We start from the raw sequence: 19381 nt of genomic DNA on the forward strand, positions 1-19381 counted from the left end.
ATATACAAAGCCACTGTCACCACAAGCAACGATCAGAAACACTACATCGGACTCACGGACTCAACCTTCAAACAAAGATACACGTATCACAAGTACACTTTCAAAACTCCCAAGCACAGAAATAGCACAGAGCTCTCAAAAGTCATATGGAAACTCAAAGACAACAACACAAACTACGATATCAAATGGTCAATTATCGACAGAGCTCCCCCTATTCAAATAAAACCAAACGCTGCAACCTTTGCATAACAGAAAAACTCCATATAATTTATTCAGATAGCAAATCAACCCTCAACAAACGTGCTGAATTCCTCTCAAAATGCAGACACCGCAGCAAATTCCTCCTCTGTAATAACTGACTTGCCATTGGCCACAACCGCTTATTTGAATATGCATGCCCACCTGCAACACAATATAAACAGTTCAATTGCCGCCAAACCTTCACTCCTGATGATTGCTTAGCGCATGAAACAGCCTGTAGAGTGACAACTACAAGTTCCTAGATTCTCAGTATATATATATATATATATATATATATACGTATACTTGAGATGTACAGATAGCTCCGAGTGTTGTTCGTAGCGTGGTTTGGTAATAGTGAATGAATAAAATTGCACACGTCTACTGATCTGCTTGTATATTTTCTGTTTATTCTGTTGGTAATTTTGATACAACGTTTCGTCCTAAAAGTAGGACTTCATCAGGTTGAAGATGTCTACAAGGGAGAATACAGACAAATACAGAACAGTGTAAGGATAGTGTTGATCCTAATTAAATGCTAAACGGACTGAGTAAATTAGAAACTTACAAAGGATATAGAATATGACAATTCTTACCGTTTATGTGTGGCGCAGATGGAAAGTGGCAATTCAAAATTGGCGGTAATGGTTATTTATAGTGCCTGTCCGAGGGCGCTGTGAGCAATTGTTATTTAAATTACTTTTAGCTAAGAATATTGAGGCCGTTTGGTGACAATGTACCCAGTTTTGAAATCCAGATGGATTCTATTTTCTTGTGAAGTGTGTCATCTTGTTTATTTATTTTGATAATCCCTATTATTGAAACGTCGTGAATGGTGTGTTGATTTTCGTTGAAATGAATCGCGACGGGAGTGTTAGTTTTGAGTCTTAGTGGTAGATAGATTGTTATTGAACCTGAGGCGAAATTCTGTTTTTGTTTCTCCAACATACTGTTTATTGCATCTGTTGCATGTGATTAGATACACCAGGTTTTTGGATTTGCTGATGGTGTAAACGGAGTTTGTTACGTGACTTTGAAATTGCGTGGCATTAGTGGAGTACTTGCAGATGTTGCAACCTCTGTTTGAACCGCATTTGTAGAAACCTGCTGGAGGTTTTGACTGTTGTATGTCGCTATGGACCAAGAGGTCTCGTAGATTATGGCTTCATCTATGAGCTATTATTGTAGGTTTGGAATGGCAGATTTGCAGCGAGTTGATTTGTGTAAGATATCGAAGTGGGAATTGACAATTTGTTTGATGTTGGGGTGGTGTGGATTAAACGTTGTTACTAATGGTATGCGTGACTGGTCTTGTTTTGATTTATACTGAAGTAGGGTGTCACGGATATTTGTTTGGCGCGATGTATTTGATCATCTACGAGATTTTCGGGATAGCCACGTTTAACAAGTGATGCTTTTAGCTCATTTAAGCGAACATCCCGCCAGTCCTTTTTGGAGCAGATGCGGCAGATACGTAACGCCAAGCCGTATGGAATGCCTATTTTTGTATGCCTAGGGTGAGAAGAATTGAATAGCAAATATGATTGGTGTCGGTCGGCTTTTTGTAAAGGTCTGTTTCTATGTTACCGTCTGGGTCCACGTGCTGTGTAACATCAAGAAAGGGGACAGAAGTGTTAGAGACGGTCATAGTGAATTTGATTGTAGGGTGAATGTCGTTGATAAATGTAAAGAACGCGGTAATTATTGATCGGTCACATGACCAGATGGAATTGACATCATCAATAAATCTAGCCCAGTCAAGTGGTTTGTGAGGTGTTTGTGCCAAGATTTTTATTCCAGTTGGCCCATGAAAATATTTGCATAACTTGGGGCCATCTTTGACCCATCGCTGTGCCGAATATTTGTAAATAATGTTGACCATTGAAGTTGAAATTATTGTTATGCAAAATGAGGGTGAGGAATTTGATTATGGTTTTTGTTGGCGGGTTCTTTTCTTTGCGGTTTTCCAGGGCAATTTCACATGCTTTGATTCCTTCATCGATAGGAATGTTAGAGTAGAGGGATGTTACATCAAATGTGGCCAAGGTACTACCTTTTGGAACTTTCCCTAGGTTTTTGAGTCTCTGTAGAAAGTGAGTTGTATCTTAGCTTTATGTGGGATGGAAGCTCGGAAACAAGTGGTTGAAGAAAGTGATCTACAAACTCTGAAATCTTTTGAGTAGGGTGATTTATAGTAGAGATTATCGGACGGAAAGGTATACCAGGTTTGTGTATTTTGGGTAAAATGTAAAATTTGCCAGGGGTTGGGTTGGTGCAGATTAAATAATCTTTGGTTTCTTTGGTTAAATTCCCCTCTTTGTATTCTTCTTCTATTGCGTTTGTTATGATTTTGTTGATTTTGTTAGTGGGGTCTGATCGAAGTCGTTGATAATGTTTGGGGTTGTTCAGGATTTTGTCTGCTTCTGCGATGTAATCGGTCTTATTCATGACCACAGTGGATGAACCTTTGTCCGCTGGTTTGATTACTAAATCTGGTCTTTGTCTTAAATTTGTCAATGCATCTCTCTCTCGTTTATTTAGGTTGTTCCTGAACTTATTAATATAGGGTTGATCTATTGATATCATCGTTGACAAAGGCGATATAAGTCTCTAGAAAAGGTTCACGATTAGGGGTGGCGTGAAATTACTTTTTTTGCGAAACGGATTTAGATCCTTGGTCAGTTGAGAGTCGTCGTCAGTATGACGATAGAAAGAAGTCATATCTGTATCTAGCTGGATTTTGTTTGCTTAAGTGGGGGTGGGACAGAACGTGAGTCCTTTTTAGTCCCCGCGGACGAAGTCCGGCGGGGACTTATAGATTGGGTCCCGTCTGTGCGTCCGTCCGTCCGTCCGTCCGTCCGTCCGTCCGTCCGTCCGTCCGTCCGTCCGTCATCAACAGTTTCTCAGACACTGCTAAACCAATTTCGTTCAAACTTGGCACAAAGGCATAGCACTATGACCTACAGATGCACGTTGATTTATTTTGTGATACGATCCAATATGGCCGCGAGGCGGCCATTTTGTTGCGATTTTTCATGTCTTTGGACCATAACTCAGACATCCTTGAACAGATTCTGTTCAAACTTGGCACAAAGGCATAACACTATGGCTTTTATATCCATGTCAAATTATTTTGCGATACGATCCAATATGGGCGCGAGGCGGCCATTTTGTTGCGATTTTTCATGTCTTTGGACCATAACTCAGACATCCTTGAACCGATTCTGTTCAAACTTGGCACAAAGGCATAACACTATGGCCTACATATGCATGTCAAATTATATTGCGATACGATCCAATATGGGCGTGAGGCGGCCATTTTGTTGCGATTTTTTCATGTCTTTGGACCATAACTCAGACATCCTTGAACCGATTCTGTTCAAACTTGGCACAAAGGCATAACACTATGGCCTGCATGTGCATGTCAAATTATTTTGCGATACAATCCAATATGGCCGCAAAGCGGCATTTTGTTTGCCATTTTTCGTGTGTTTGAACCATAACTCAAACATCCTTGAACCGATTCTGTTCAAACTTGGCACAAAGGGATAACACTGGCCTACAAACGCATGTCGAATTATATTGCGATACGATCCAATATGGGCGTGAGGCGGCCATTTTGTTGCGATTTTTCATGTCTTTGGACCATAACTCAGACATCCTTGTGTTCAAATTTGGCATAAAAGCAAAACATTATGCCCTTCATAGGAACACCAATTTATTTTGTGATATGATCCAATATGGCCGACAGGCGGCCATTTTGTTGCGATTTTTTCATGTCTTTAAACCGTAACTCAAACATCTTTGAACCGATTTTGTTCAAACTTGGCACAAAGGCAAAGCACTATGGCATACATATGCATGTATCAATTAACCTTGCGATAGGAGCCAATATGGCTGCAGAACTGCCATTTTGTTGGAATTTTGCATGTCTTTGAAGCGTAATTCAAAGGTCATTACACCCATTTTGTCCAAACTTGGCACAAAGATCAAGCACTATGGTATACATATACATGTCAAGTTACTTCGTGACATGTTCCAATATGGCTGCCAGATTGTCATTTTTTTCCGATATCGCTGCCAGATGGTCATTTTTGGATTTTTTCATGTCTTTGAGGCTTAATCATATGCAAATATTCCTTAACCAATGTTGTTGAGACTTGGTACAAAGATAAAGTACTATGGCATACATATGCATGTCTACTAATTTTGTGATTCGAAAATTCCACCAAACCATGTGTATAGTATGTGCCGTCATGACACTAGAGGCAGTGAGGGCATCGTTATGTGTGATGTAATCAAAAGTTCCTTCAGTGGTCATTACCGGCAGAGATGAGTCATTTATTGAACGTTCCTCAGATTACTTTATTATGCAAGTCACAGGCCTGATGCACCGTTGCATCAATGTCATTCCACAGCTACCTAGACCACAGCTACCTAGACACCAAAGATTATAACAAAATGGACAAGCGGGGACTGTGTCATCAACGATGACTTGTTCTAGGAGACTTACCTCGGCTTCGCTGAGAGGAACACTGGATAAGTTTATAACGGTGGAAGGGTATAATTGAGTGTTGTCAGTACTGGGTTCAGAAGTTTGTGAGTTCTTGTTTCATACTCGGTTGTTGGCGGGCTTTCAAACCGTTTATAAATATATTGATGTAATTGATGATCGGGGAGTTTGACGTTGATGCCATCTCGGTGAAGTTTTCGTTGTTTAGTGTCAGTAATTCTTCGCACCATCTAGCTTTCCCATTGTTTGAGTTCATCGCAGATAGTGGACAAAGCATCTGGTTGACATTGTTTTTTGTAGAGTGATTGTTGTCTTGTGTATTTCTCTATGCCATTTCTCGTGGAAAGCTGTCGAGCTTCTTGGCAGATTCGGTTTCAGCTTGATTTGTAGTCCCTTTGGAACCACACTTTTACGTTTATAGAGGCGTAAAGTTCCACTATGTGATGAAAAGGATATGAGTCGTTCTGCAGATCTCTTGAGATTGTTAAGAGTCTGTGGTGAGTAGCACATCTTTTACCAATAAACAGTACAATATATATATATATATATATATATATATTATATATATATATATATATATATATATATATAGATTTAATATCTTAAGCTTCTGATATGGCTGACAATATTTGAGCAGTTCTGTACGTAAAGCGTGGTTTCTGTGTTTTCCATAATAGGGTTCCCAACGTGTACGGTGGATGGCACCAGAAGCAATCCACGCGTCTGAATTTTCAACAAAGAGTGATGTTTGGTCATTTGGCGTCGTGTGTGGGAGATAGTCACAATAGGTAGGTCTCATTTATAATGTTCCTATTTCAATAATACATCTGCAGCACCGTTACGTATTACGTTTAGTTGGCTTTCAATACATCGATCATTTATTGTCGGACATGAATATTTGACCATAAGCGTTCAGCATGTCTTGTTTAAATGTATACAGTCACGTGTAATCTAAAAATGCCCATATATGGTCAATGGGGTGTTCCTTGGTATTCCAAATGCTTATGTTAGGGTGTTGTTTTTTTAAAAGTGGTCAACCGCTTAAAATCTGTGATTGGTTAGATTTTCTCTTTCCATGGTAGCTATGGCTAAATTGGAACAGGTGACAGTATACCTTCAAAATCGTTTTAAGTTTAAACAGACGCTCTTATGTCACATGCCAAGTCTAGTGCTGTGTTTATTCGTATTTATTTTCTTTTGTAACGCAAATTTAGGACATACGCCATACCCCAGAATGTCTGATAATGAGATAAAAGCATATCTGAAGCAAGGAGGTAGAATGAACCAGCCAAAGTACTGCAATGGGGATCTGTGAGTTTGAATAATACTACTTTTCTAAAAGCAGTATACATATTTTCTTGAGTAATCCTTTAGTGATATCGGTGGTCGTACGTACAATGACGACACAATGAGGATGAAATCTTAACAAAATTATTTCTTCAATATCCTCTACATGTCGTGTGATAACATAATTCAATTGGTTCTGTAGCTTGCTTACAATTCACGCGATTGGTTTTACGTCCTTTTATAAAGTCGGGCTGTTACCATTTTTCTCTAGATTCTCCTTATGATGAGATGTTGGTCCGAAAGCCGAAACGGAGGCCGAAGTTTAAGGACATTTCTAGCGAACTTGAAGAAATGGAACTTGACAAAGAGGTAACTGTATACTCTCGACATGCTGACTTAATGCTTCTTATTGTAACACACTCGCCAAAAAGAAGGGTAAAAGAAAAGTCTGAACTGTGTAACTGGTTATCATTTAAATATATGTGTATTATTTTGTTCTTGAATTTGTTAGTTATTTGTTTTTCGTAGGTTTACATCGACATCAAGGGTGCTTATGAAGAGAAGATTACAACTACGGAGTAACGAAACATCCCGACGTTTTTTGGACTAGACGATTCAAGTATAACTCAAGCAATCATTTTGTCTTTGGCCTAAAAACAATCTGTCTTTGGAATACGTGTAATGAGTTAGCATATTAAGAGACGTTAGGAGTCTAACTACGACACTTTCTTTCTTTCTTTCTTTCTTTATTTCTTTGTTTTTCTTTCTTTTATTGAAAATATGTCATGTATATTCACTTATCGTTAGTAGCCATAATGATACTTTGGGATATATACCTAAGATTGTATTGATTGTATCCTAGTAGAGAGAGTACGGCGCGCCAAATGTTTCATAAATATTTATCTATTCAGTGCAAAAATAAACTGTCTTTCTCGATTGAAATAAAAATTCGGTGTCATTAAGGAAGGAAATAAGTAAGAAAAGTATAATTAAAAACAAAAGATAGAAATGTCATTTAATACTTCATTTTAACTTGAGAATATTCTTTAAAGCGTAATTAGGAAATAAACAATTGTCAACGATTTGAAAAAGTCATACATCAATACTTATCGACATACATACACGTATAATAGTTCCCGTAAAAGGTGCAATGAGTGCTGATTTTACAAAACAAAAAAGTAAAATATGTTATACAGTGGTACGTATACAAAAATCACAAGAAAATTACTAAAAAACCACTACTACCACTCGGAAAAAATATTACAAAAAATTGAAATGTGAACCACATACAGAAAATCATTATAAAAGAATCAGACAAAAAAGCCATGCATACATAAAATTATTTATGTACTTAAGAAAATTAAAAAGCAGTACGTCTCATAAAAAACGTATTATAGAAAATCAAAACTATAATATGAGCCACCAGCCGCTTTGACAGTAAGGAGAGAAAATCAGAGAAAAAATTCGGAAGTGATGGTCTAGACAAAAGTGGACATCATCTACTAAAAAAAAAATGCCATGGACAGAGCAAATACAAAAAACGTGTGGGCCTGTGAAAAGAAAAAAACAAATGAGCACTCGCCACAGCAAAAAAAAAAAAGAAAAAAAAAAAGAAAAAAAACGAGCACTCGCCACAGAAAAAAAACCCAATGCGCGAAAATTACTATTAATTTATTCAAAACACTCATTGTTCACGTTTCCTTCGATCGATGAATCCCAAACACTGGGAATCCGATCACCACGTACTCCAATATTTGACGAAATATTAATTGAGCATTTCAGTGATAACTTCGACATCTTGAATCCTAGCCCTGCGTACGATGCTGTGTGTTCCGCTACAGCTAATCGCCCCGCTCGGCGATTAGCTGTAGCGGAACACACAGCATCGTACGCAGGGCTACTTGAATCCTAGCTCTGTTTGGCTGGGCCGTGCCACGCAGAGCTACTTGAAACCGTACTTGATGAAGTGAAATGGGCAATATCACCTAAAGAACACCCAGGTTAACAGCGAATAGTTCCAGAGAGTCAAGTTAACTGAGCCAATTTCAGACAGTCCACAGTTCAGATCACGAGCGAGACGTACAACCGCAACCCATGACCCTTCATAGCAACACTGCGAACACATGGATGCCTTAGGTGCGGTATGGCAGGGAGCGAACTGCAGGCCTTCCACACTGTCATCACCGTTTATATGATTTCTTCACGGTTATGTGTGGTTCGATAGATAGCGGCCGCCGCATGGTATGCATACCCGCGGCGGCCGCTATGTATCGAACCACATGTAACCGTGGATTTCTACAATGGAATGAATTCAAATACGATGATAATAAACCACCTCGTTGTTTGGTAATTCCTCGTCCATGTCGTCTATCCTCAAAGATCACCCAAAGCATTAAAAATGAATAGTTTTGAAGAAATCTGCTGCGTGTTGAGAGAACGTCCATCGTTTTCCGTGTTCGACAAGACGAGCGACGCAACTTTAACATGCACTATGATGCAACTGCGATCCCGCAGGACCTCAGTGCACAAGCCTTACGAGTATGGCGAGAGTGTCCGGCCTTCGCAACGCCAGGCACTCTCACTATACTCGCAGGGCTAGACCGCGTCGACCGGCACATACAAAACATGTCGATCCCCATTGCAGAAAGCTTCATCTCCACACCGTCCAATATATGGAGCTACGATATTTGTGCAGTAGCCTATACATTGCTCTGGGTGGCAGGGCTGTGGAGTTACCAGCATTATATACGGCCTGGCCGTGTAACGCCGGTAACTTACTGCTCTGCCACCCAGAGTTACAGTATACAGAGAAATAGCGTCAGCTTGATCAGTGTTTGTCAAGTCGGGCGCGTTCGCGTTCTACATGTAGGTCCTACTAGTGAAAACGTTGCCTCGAATCTAAACGGAGTGTTTAGCCTGAGTATTTTTGCCTTTGCCACACTCCGTTCAGAGGCTAAACCCATGGTTACGTGTGGTTCGATACATAGCGGCCGCAGCGTGGTAGCAATTTTACTATGCATACACATGGCGGTCGCTATGTATCGAACCACACGTAACCGTGGGCTAGCGGCTAGCCATCGTATTGTTCGGGTAGGACTCCATGGTTTGGGCACAGTCTGTCTATGGTTTGGGAGAGGAAGGCCTACACTGTACAGCGAGGGATCGCTGGTCGCCGGTGTGTACTGTACCAGCGACAGGACCGCCGGCCGCTGGCTAACAGCCTCGAGTGTACATTGAGGCACGCCATGAGCGAGGGGACCGCTTGCAGCCGACGAACCACCACGAGTGATTTGTCCACTTGTAACTGTTTAATATAGAATGGGACGTAACTTGCACGTCCATGAGATGATATTGAAGACTAGAAGCTCAGAGTTATCGCTGAAGTACCCCATATATCTTGTCCAACATCCGAGTGTGATGATCCAAAACCCTCTGGCATTAAACTGTAACAATCATGCCGTTGAGAATTATTCAATTTACACGTTGGGCTTTTTCTGCAGGGTCCCACTCTTGTTTCTTTTCTCGAACGGGCCTCTTTTTTCCTACTGTTTTTTTTTGTTTTTTTTGTTAACCTCTTTTTTTTGGTAACCTCGTTTTGGGGATTTTTTCAAGCTGACCTCGTTTTGGTTTCTTTTCAGCCTCAACGCCATGCCAGCGCGATCTCGGTCGACTTTTCAATTGAGATTCTCTTTCTTTTTTTAGTCAGACCTGATGGTGATTCGTTTTATTTTTTTTAGTAGTGAAAGTATTATTTTGGTTTTGTTTTTAATCATTTCAATATTTTTTGTGTGTGTGCTTGATTTCTTTTGCTTTTTCCCTTATAATCAGCGTTCATTGCACCTTTATATCAAATACACGTGTATGTACGTCAATAAGTATGGGAGTGTGGTATTTCCAATTTTTTGCAAACAGTTTATCTTCTCATTACGGTTTAAAGAGTATTTTACAATTATGTATTACAAAACATTCTGCTCTTTTTTGCAGTTATACTTTTCTCGTTTATTTTCTTCCGCAATGCCATTGAATTTTTATTTCAATGGAGAAAGACGGTTGCACGTCATCTTTATCTGTACAGACACATTCAAATATTTAATGACACATATTTTCAAATGAATGCTATTTAATTTTACGAAAAGGTACATTAATAAAATGCAAGACGAAAGAACTTTTTTATTATTCATACACGTTTAAGACTTTATTTTGATTTGACAGTTTATTTTTACTGTATGACGATAAATATTTTTGAAACATTTGGCGCGCCGGGGGAGAGAGAGAGAGAGAGAGAGAGAGAGAGAGAGAGAGAGAGAGAGGGAGAGAGAGAGAAGAGATTTTGACATAATACAGTTCATTTAATTTTTAGTTACCCAGAAAGAACGTTAAATTGACTTTGTTCGGATAAAAATGATGAGAGGAAACATAAAAATATTACGTCAGTGTGTTGCGAATATAGATCATATGTTCACGTACACTATCAAGAGGTCGAAGGTTGTTGTTTTACCCCTGGTCAGTCTTGTTATGTTTTTTGTCTTAATTACATTGTTTTTTTACGTCAATAGAGGTCTTCACCAGTGAGTCCTAGTGGATATTTGCATTATACGCCAGTTTAAAATTACACCACGAAACTATACTTAGAATTATTTTCGCGATTAGAATACCATTTATGTCTTGTCAATCTCATAAAAATAATCTCAGTTGCCGTTGATAAATCACACAATTAGTTATCATGGTGGCCATTCGGCAACTCACCAATTAATATTACTTTTGTATGAATGTTCAGAACACAGAAGTCATATACAGTATGGAACGCATATAAAAGTCTGTCAACGAAAATGAGTGAAGGAGTTTTTTGATTAATCTGCATATTAAAGTGATAAATCAGGTAGACACATCTAAACAGTCAGGACAAAACAGTGTTAGTATTGTGATCAATCTTGTTTTCACTGTGATTGAAATTATACTCAGTTATTTGGTTTCCTTTTCTCTGTAACACGATTATCTCCAAGATTGTATAGTAAAGTTATTGCTATTCAGTGAACATATCAACCTTCGTCTGCATCTCATTCGATGGCTTGTTGTGAATTCTTTGGGGGTAAATAAAATAAAATCCAGGTTATCTTAAATAAAAATTATTTTTCTCCTATTAGAAAACACAATGATTGTTGCTTTGAAGATGACATCCACTTCATGTTTCTCTAAAACCAAAACTGTGCTGATTTCTATTCTTTGATTGGAAAGGAAACGATTTGAGGCCGAAAATTTGAGCCGAAGTTTGAGTCTTTCAATATTCAGGCGCATATTTGTATAGATTTGTATGGCATTTTGTACAGATCGTTAAGTCAGTAAACAAAATTAAAGATAGACCGACAGATACTTGGCATGTATGTTATTCAAAATCGTTCTGTTGTTGTTTTCTCTTTGAGCACCTGTCGATCCATATGCTACACAAACGATGTGTTAATAAGTACAATTCATGAACAGCGAGAAATAATGAACTTGAGATGAAAACTATAAGTAGGTCTCTCTTTCTCTTTATCAGTTGTCCTTACTCAGAATGTGTATTCAACAATGGAAAAATGTCAATGTTAAATTTTGAATATGTGACCTGCTGAATCTTAATAAAAGGCAGAGAAATTCGTTACGACCCTATCTATTTCGGAATTAGAAGTATCATAAATAGGTGCACTATGAGGCAATGGACTTGAACTTGTGGCATGTAGGAGTGAACAGTGATTATCACTTTGTCTTAGCAATAGATAAGGGTGCCTTGACATTGCAACGAAGTTTGATCAGTTATGAAAGTAAACCTTGATAAATCAAGATATCAAATATTGCGTCTAGGACCGGTAAAATTATACACAAATATATCATTATTAAACCCTATCTTCAAAGCTGTTAATGGAGTTCACAGTATCTGCGTCAATTTCCGTGTATTCTTAGATTGGAACAATGTCCACAGTTTGAATAAACTCTTAAATGAATAAGGAAATAACATTTCGGCGTTCATTCGTACAGAGTGCAGCTTAATTTCAGGTTCCGAGCAATGAAACTAATTTGGGATAATGAAACTAATTTGGGATAATTGGATGGTGAAGTAATGTCTATTTAATCTGCAAATGTAAACTCATCTGCTTTTCTTTTTTATGTACACTGTTTTTTATGATTAATTTGTAATATTGCAACATTCAGCTATAGGGCACCGAATATTTTTGAGAAATTTGAAAAACGGAAGATCTAATTCTTTCAAATTAGTTCCATACGTGTTTGTATAACATGGCGAAAGTAATAAAATGAATCACACACATAAAATATCTCTTAACAAATCGAGATTCTGATTTTATTTGAAACAAAAAAACCACACAAAAGTCGCCAGCTGTCGTTGTTTTCAGCTTTGTCCGTAAGGCAGTGCAAAAAAACTCTCTCAAATGTTTCACAACATATACGAACCATACAGAATAATTTGTGTAATGGCTTGTTAATGTCATGACAATGCTCTAATTGACATATGTGTAAGTTGACACAATCATGTAATGCAACATATTGTAATCTACATTTCTGCCTTACAGATAAAGTCATCTCTCTCCATGTTTAACATGAAAATCATATTAGTTAAAAAAATAAAATAAAACTTCGTCGTAACTTACGATACCTACACCGTGTATATGAAATTACAGATATAGTATGATTATAGTTGAATAAATTGCCGATATCCATATGAAATAAAAATTTAAATATCAACTTAATTAACCGATAATTCGTTTGAAAATCATGAAAAATTAGAAATTATGAAAAATAAGAAACATGTTTGATATGCAATATTGGCATAGTATTATTTGTTTATTGGATCAGCGCAGAAGACATTTCTATCGGTATAAAATTAAGGTGTTTTAGACCTTATAGTACATGGAATGCCAGTAATGGCGGTCGTGAGTATTTATTAGCATCCACACTGAGGTAAACGGAGATCAACGCAATGAATACATCCCGTTTCTCTTTAAACTTGAAATTCGCACCGAAGAATTCACAGCATTACTGGTATATATTTTCTGTCCAAAAAAAATTGATATGAATGATTGAATTTATCGCAATGCTGGAAGAAGTGTCAGCAAAATAAGTATTCACTTTTGCACATGGCCTGGATCAGCTTCGACGTTAATTTCAAAGACGTTCTTAAAGGAAAATGACAATGGATAATGTACAAAGAAAGTCATGTATTTTCCACATACCTTGAGTCATATATCCATCGGGCGGTGTCCTATCCATCTCTAATGTATCCATATTAAGTTCATGTTTGGATTCACCACTGTAAGGATAACGTTATTACGCATAAGGCTTGCATTAACATAATATTTTTAACATCAAGGGAGAATACAGAGCAGAAGAAGGTGGAAATAACCTAACTGATATCACTGAGAGCCTAAACTTGCAGGAATATGCAATCGCAGACAAGGTCGAACAAACTTAGAGTTCAATGCTCCCTATATTTTACTCGGTCTGTCTGTGAATTGAAGCCTGTCGAATAAACCCTACTATTCAAGAATTCAACTTAACCGTACGTGTTTGAAAGGAATGTGCAATATTTATATGTTTACAGGTAAGTTTAAATGCAGACTATAATTAAAAAACGTTGCCCATTGTTCTTAAACATGACTTCCGGTTACAAGACTTGATGTTGGTACATGAATATTACTTTTTAACTTTGAAGAAGGCGAAAGAGACACCCGTTTTCGAACGGAAAAAGTCAAATCTACAAGTGTTGTCAATGTAATCCCATGTTTTACGAACTAAGACGATTGCAAATAAATTTGGAGAAAGGTATGATGTAGAAATGATTTTTAATCATCAAATTTAAGGTAATCTGCTTTCTGAATTGTAAATTCAAAAAAAAAAAGATTAGCTTAAATTGCAGAGTCACTTGTTTTGATAACTTGTTATATTGCAATTTTCAGCTATAGGGCACTTAAACCTTTTGTAAATTTGAACAATTGAAAGATCACATTCTCCCAAATTAGTTTCGATTGTGTTAAAAGCATCATTACAGTTCTAACCTCAATTACTCTACATAGACTTAATTTATTTATACTTGATTAATTGCTAAGCATATGCAAATGTAAACAAAGACGAAGAGAAATTGAAGACAAAACCACAAATACTATCAATTGTATATCATTCATAGAATAGAGATACAACATACAACAATCTTACCTGCTATTGAATACCGGAGGCTGAAAAAAAATGTAAAGATCCTCAAGTCATCTGCATTTCACAAAGTGTACATCCATCTCTCTCTCTCTCTCTCTCTCTCTCTCTCTCTCTCTCTCTCTCTCTCTCTCTCTCTCTCTCTCTCTCTCTCTCTCTCTCTCTCTCTCATTACGTCTTTAAGTATCTATTAATATGATATTTTTCGCCATCTAAAACAGATACGTTGAATAGTTGTTGAACACAATAAGTCAAAAATGACATTTTTACATATATTTCCACGCGTTTACTTAACACCTAACATATAGTAATTTACAATCGTGAACTTTTGTACGTACCACTTTGCTTGAGCCTGTATTTTTCTCGTTTTCTCCGTTTATTGTTTTGCGGATGATAGCGACGAATATAATGATAAGAATTAGAATCCCAGCAACGATAATGATGATGACCGTAACATTCATAGCGGGGTCGTCTTTATCTGTTGCAACGAAGAAGCAAAAGCCATTAAACTTGTAATGGCGATGATTGATAAAGTAAGATAGTTGTCGAATGATATTAGAAACAATATGTTAGGAATTGGTGCAACAATCCTGAGAACATTTTTCCTACCGAGGATAAATACTGCAATAGGGGGGGGGTGCTAACCAAAACTGGAATGAATAGGTTCTTTGAAGAAAATATGCACACTGTAAAACAGGGAAAAAATCACTAAAATGAGTTACACATTGTCCAAATATATGGGAGATAAGGAACCAAGTGTCGATACATTATAAGAAAATTGACAGGTACAAAAGTTTGTTGAGCAATACTTTTGTTTTTCAATTCGCAGGGAAAGTAATTTTCTTTTGTGTATACTTACAGTTCACAGTAATGTCCATTTTGTCACTTCGTCCATCATAGTCTTTGCTGTCGTTGAACGACGTCCAAGCAACACAGTAGTAACTACCAGCAGACCATCTTTTGATGTCAACGATGTCAAATGCGTGATTTCTCACTCCGCGGTGATCTTCAGTCCAATCAACTTCGAAGACACCGGTAACGTTTGACAAGTACAAAGACATCTTGTACGGATCAGGGATTCCATCCTCTACCGTGCAACGTATCGTAACTAAATCATTCTCGGAAACTGGTCCCGATGGTCCTTCAATTCTTACCACAGGTGGATCTACGTCGTGAAACATACAAAAAGAATATGCATATTTTATTCTAAATATAATAAACAAATAAATATGAATAAATGAATGAATGAATAAATTAATTAATTAATAAAAATATACCTAAGAGGTATTAAAAATATATGTCTCTGTGTGGAAATATTGTAACAATTATCGTGTTGTTTATATTGTCATTGTTACTGAATTTCATTGTGTGTAAGTATTATTTGAGCAATCCCCTCCCGGAAGAAAGCAAACTTTGCTCAACATAATGTAGGGACGGAGCTAAGTACATTATGGAGTTCGTAGTTTACTTTATTCCATTATCGGTCGGGAGGGGGTACATTATTGCTATCAATTTATAGATTAGGCAATGCCAGTGAATTTGTAGAGTTAGAAATTATCTTGGGTAAAAATGGTGGAAAATCGAATACATGATCAGAAATAATCTGGGGATATGACGTCGCAACATTCAATGGTATTGACAAAGCTATAGTATATTTACAAAATGCATTAGTTATACAAATCTTATAAATGAAACAGTGAACTCACATTCTACAACAAGTAACACAGTATCATTTCCAGTGCAGTTGTTCCATCGTATAGCGTATTACTTGCCCTGCATTCATATACACCAGCATCATCGCGGTTAGATCGCTCTATATAGTGACTAAGATTCGACGACACTAGGATGTCACCTTTAGTCCAATTGTGGCTCTCAGCTAACGGATTGGCATCGATGACGCAGTCCAGAAATGCACTTTCACCCTCCGTTACGACAATGATGGAGCCATTTATTTTCACATCAGGGCCATCTGGAAGCAAACCACATATTTCGAATTAACAATGTGAGGGAAAATATGTTTTTATAATCATAATAAAACATAATTACGTCATATGATATCGAGCAAAACGTAGATTCATATATAGATCGGTTGATAGGCAGATCTGGAAGTATGTAGGTACGTAGGTACTTAAGGTAGAATGTACATAAACTGATAGGTGATCACATCAGTAGATGCTTGAATATATATTGACAGGTGAAGGGCATATTCTGTCAATGAAGTATCTGAAATATAACTGTTAGGCGTAGCCAAAATCTTAGAAAGAAAGGTTTATCTTACATTGCACTGCCAGTTCTGCAGTGTCATATGCCATGCCCATGGAGCCGTCGTAAAATATATTACTAGCAATACATGTGTAAAGACCAGCATCAAGCCGAGTGGCATTGCTAACACTGTGGCTCAGGTCCGTGGAGATGACAGCGCCATCTTTAGTCCAGTTGTGGTAGCTGACTTCCGGGTTTGAGACGACGCTGCAAGTAAATGTGGCCGATTCACCTTCTTTGATGGTGGAGTTTCGGTTATCAATGGTTACCTCTGGATTATCTGAAATTAGCACAAGTACGTTGCATCTCCTTTTAGACTATCAAAATATGATTACGAAAACATCAGTAAAGCCATGTAAAGGATAAATATAAGGATTCAGTTTAAAATCAGATTAGAAACCTGTCAATTAATTAATATTTATTTAGAACTTTATAATATATATATGAATTTTGCCTGAAAAAGAGTTTACGGAAATTCGTGTGACCACCACCTATGCCGTAACTAAGACACAATCACTAACCGATATGGCGGTCTGTGTGAAACAGCCACCCTTGATTTACTCTTGATGGCTATCACAGCATTAAATTAATCGTTCGTCTTTAACAACACACATGTTAGAAGTTGTTCCCCGTGCATATTTAGTGTTTTAACAAATGCATGCGCTACAGTTGCGCTGCAATTAGCGTACGCTGTTTGGTGTTGTTTTTGTAAAAAAAGTATATCTGGTTAACACTATCACTCGTAAATAATTTGAATATTATCCAACTGACAGTCTCATATCCGATTTCCTAACTTCAGTCCAGGAATAAGTTAAAATGTTTGGGTTTTTTTTGTTAAGAATTTGCTGTACGTTACAACTGTCATTGTCTTTTTCTCCCTTCACACTTATACCAGGTCAATCTTATCTCTATTTTTCTTCGGTCCTTCCTTCAACTGTGAAGTATTTCCGTTATACGTCTTCTTACCCTGATAACTATTTATATTTTTTCTACACATTTGTAAACGGCATGATTCGGACTTACATTCAACATCGAGTTCAGTTTCGCTGTATCCTATTCCCAGTGTTCCATCGTATAACATGTTACCAGCAACACAGACATAGACCCCGCTATCAAGTCGTTTCGTCTTGTCAATTGTATGGCTTAGATGTGTCGACAAGACAACGCCACCATTAGTCCAATTGTGGTAAGTCGCTTCCGGGTTTGAATCAATGCTGCAGATAAAGGTTGCTCTTTCACCTTCCTTCACTCTCAGAGTTGCCTTTTCAACTCTTACATCCGGGAAATCTGCAAATTATACATCAGCATGCAGCATCCGTTATTGAACACTGATCGTCCTTATTAGATCAATAAATATTAATACTTCTTAACTTAACGTGCCACAGATACACATTAATTGCTATCTTCTAGTAGAGCATCGGCGCCCGATGTCTAAAAGTCTGCGTTTCATTCTTTCTTAAAGGACATATTCACAAACAATATTCACATTTAAGATATGATACAACTGATAAAGTGTGTTGTTAACGCTCAATATACCCCGTGGTGCAGCATTTTAGGCGCCATACTTGTTTTGGTGTTTCTGCTTCTTGAAACATCTTCTGATTCATGTAGATAAACGAAATAGTCGAGTTACCATTGTTTGTTTTTGAAGAAATGCTTAATATTTTTTCTTTTTGCAGAAATGTAAAGGAAGGTTTCGGAACTTACATTCAACATTTACCATGGTTTCATCGTCTGCTGTTCCTGATGTGCCATCGTAAAAATCAACACCAGCGATGCACACGTAAGCTCCAGCATCACTTCGTTGAACATTGTTTACCTATGGCTAAGGTCTGTCGACACGACAGCGCCATCTTTCGTCCAATTATGGTAAGCTACTTCAGGATTTGAATCGATTTCGCAATTCAAGATTATATTTTCACCTTCTTTCACTGTAACAATCTGCTTGTCAACCATTATTTCTGGAAATCTGCCATTCAAAAACCAGTATGCAAAAAAGACAAGTTTTCTTCTTATTCTTAAACAGCTGCATAAGCACATTGTGCATATATACTATGACGTCAGTATTTGCTTCCTTAAAAAATTCATTTCCCGAAAAATCATATTTACGTACATTTTATTGTTTTTTATTACTACAATTGAGACTTCGTAGTGCAATTTTCATAGTGAGTATTAAAGACTTCCATACCGGGTCAACCCATAACTTGTATATCTTACTTCGATAATTATCCAGTCATGTTACATAATGGGTGGTTTAGAAAACGGTTTCCTAGTCATAGGCTGTAAATTAGTGTTCCTTTAAAGTCTTCAGGTTGACATTCGCCTCAGCGAAGGAATGTGCGTAGATCCTTTTCTAATCATCTTTCTCTCTGTATCTTTAATTTTGAGTTTTTTGATAGCTATTAGACATAGATGCTTCTTCATGAAACTGCATACAGAGAATAAACATATCCACAGGTGAAATTCGCCTTTCTGGACTTTGTTCAATAACACTAGCATACCTTGTTGCTCTCGTCTCGTCTGTGTTTATGCTACACATTTGTAAAAACTATTCCATACTTACACTGCACATACAGTTCTGTTTTATCGAATCCTGTTCCCATCGTTCCGTCGTAAAAGGTAGCGCCTGCGACGCAAACGTAGTCCCCGGCATCATGTCTTTGAACATTCTGAATCCTATGGTTTAGTTCTGTTGACACGACAGCGCCACCTCTGGTCCAGTTGTGGTAAGTTACTTCCGGATCAGAGTCAATTTCACAATAAAATGTTACATTCTCACCCTCCTTCACCGTCGCAGTTTTCTTATCAACCATTACATCCGGGATGTCTGAAAAGTATCATTTGGCATTATTATCTATAAATTTGAACAATTTTTGAAGTTTT

General features: G+C 37.5%; 1 protein-coding gene across 1 annotated transcript; it reads right to left on the minus strand.

The window, feature by feature from the left end:
• Positions 1-15945: 15945 nt before the first annotated feature.
• Positions 15946-18456, minus strand: LOC139129031 (kin of IRRE-like protein 1). The gene is made up of 4 exons (XM_070694704.1): positions 18206-18456; positions 17522-17785; positions 16515-16778; positions 15946-16205 (listed from the first exon to the last, which is right to left on the minus strand). The coding sequence occupies exons 1-4, from the start codon at positions 18219-18221 to the stop codon at positions 15946-15948; spliced, it is 804 nt and encodes a 267-aa protein (XP_070550805.1). The 5' UTR covers positions 18222-18456.
• Between the last annotated feature and the right edge of the window lie 925 nt (positions 18457-19381).

Source organism: Ptychodera flava, unplaced genomic scaffold (genome assembly GCF_041260155.1).
Source record: "Ptychodera flava strain L36383 unplaced genomic scaffold, AS_Pfla_20210202 Scaffold_86__1_contigs__length_474469_pilon, whole genome shotgun sequence".
Taxonomy (NCBI): Eukaryota; Metazoa; Hemichordata; class Enteropneusta; family Ptychoderidae; genus Ptychodera; species Ptychodera flava.

Coding starts and splice junctions, on each gene's coding strand:
- LOC139129031 (XM_070694704.1), bottom strand. Junction 16,779..17,521: donor AACTGAACTCGATGTTGAAT/GTAAGTCCGAAT, acceptor TGCTAATTTCAG/ATAATCCAGAGGTAACCATT. Junction 16,206..16,514: donor TGCAGAACTGGCAGTGCAAT/GTAAGATAAACC, acceptor GTTTGCTTCCAG/ATGGCCCTGATGTGAAAATA.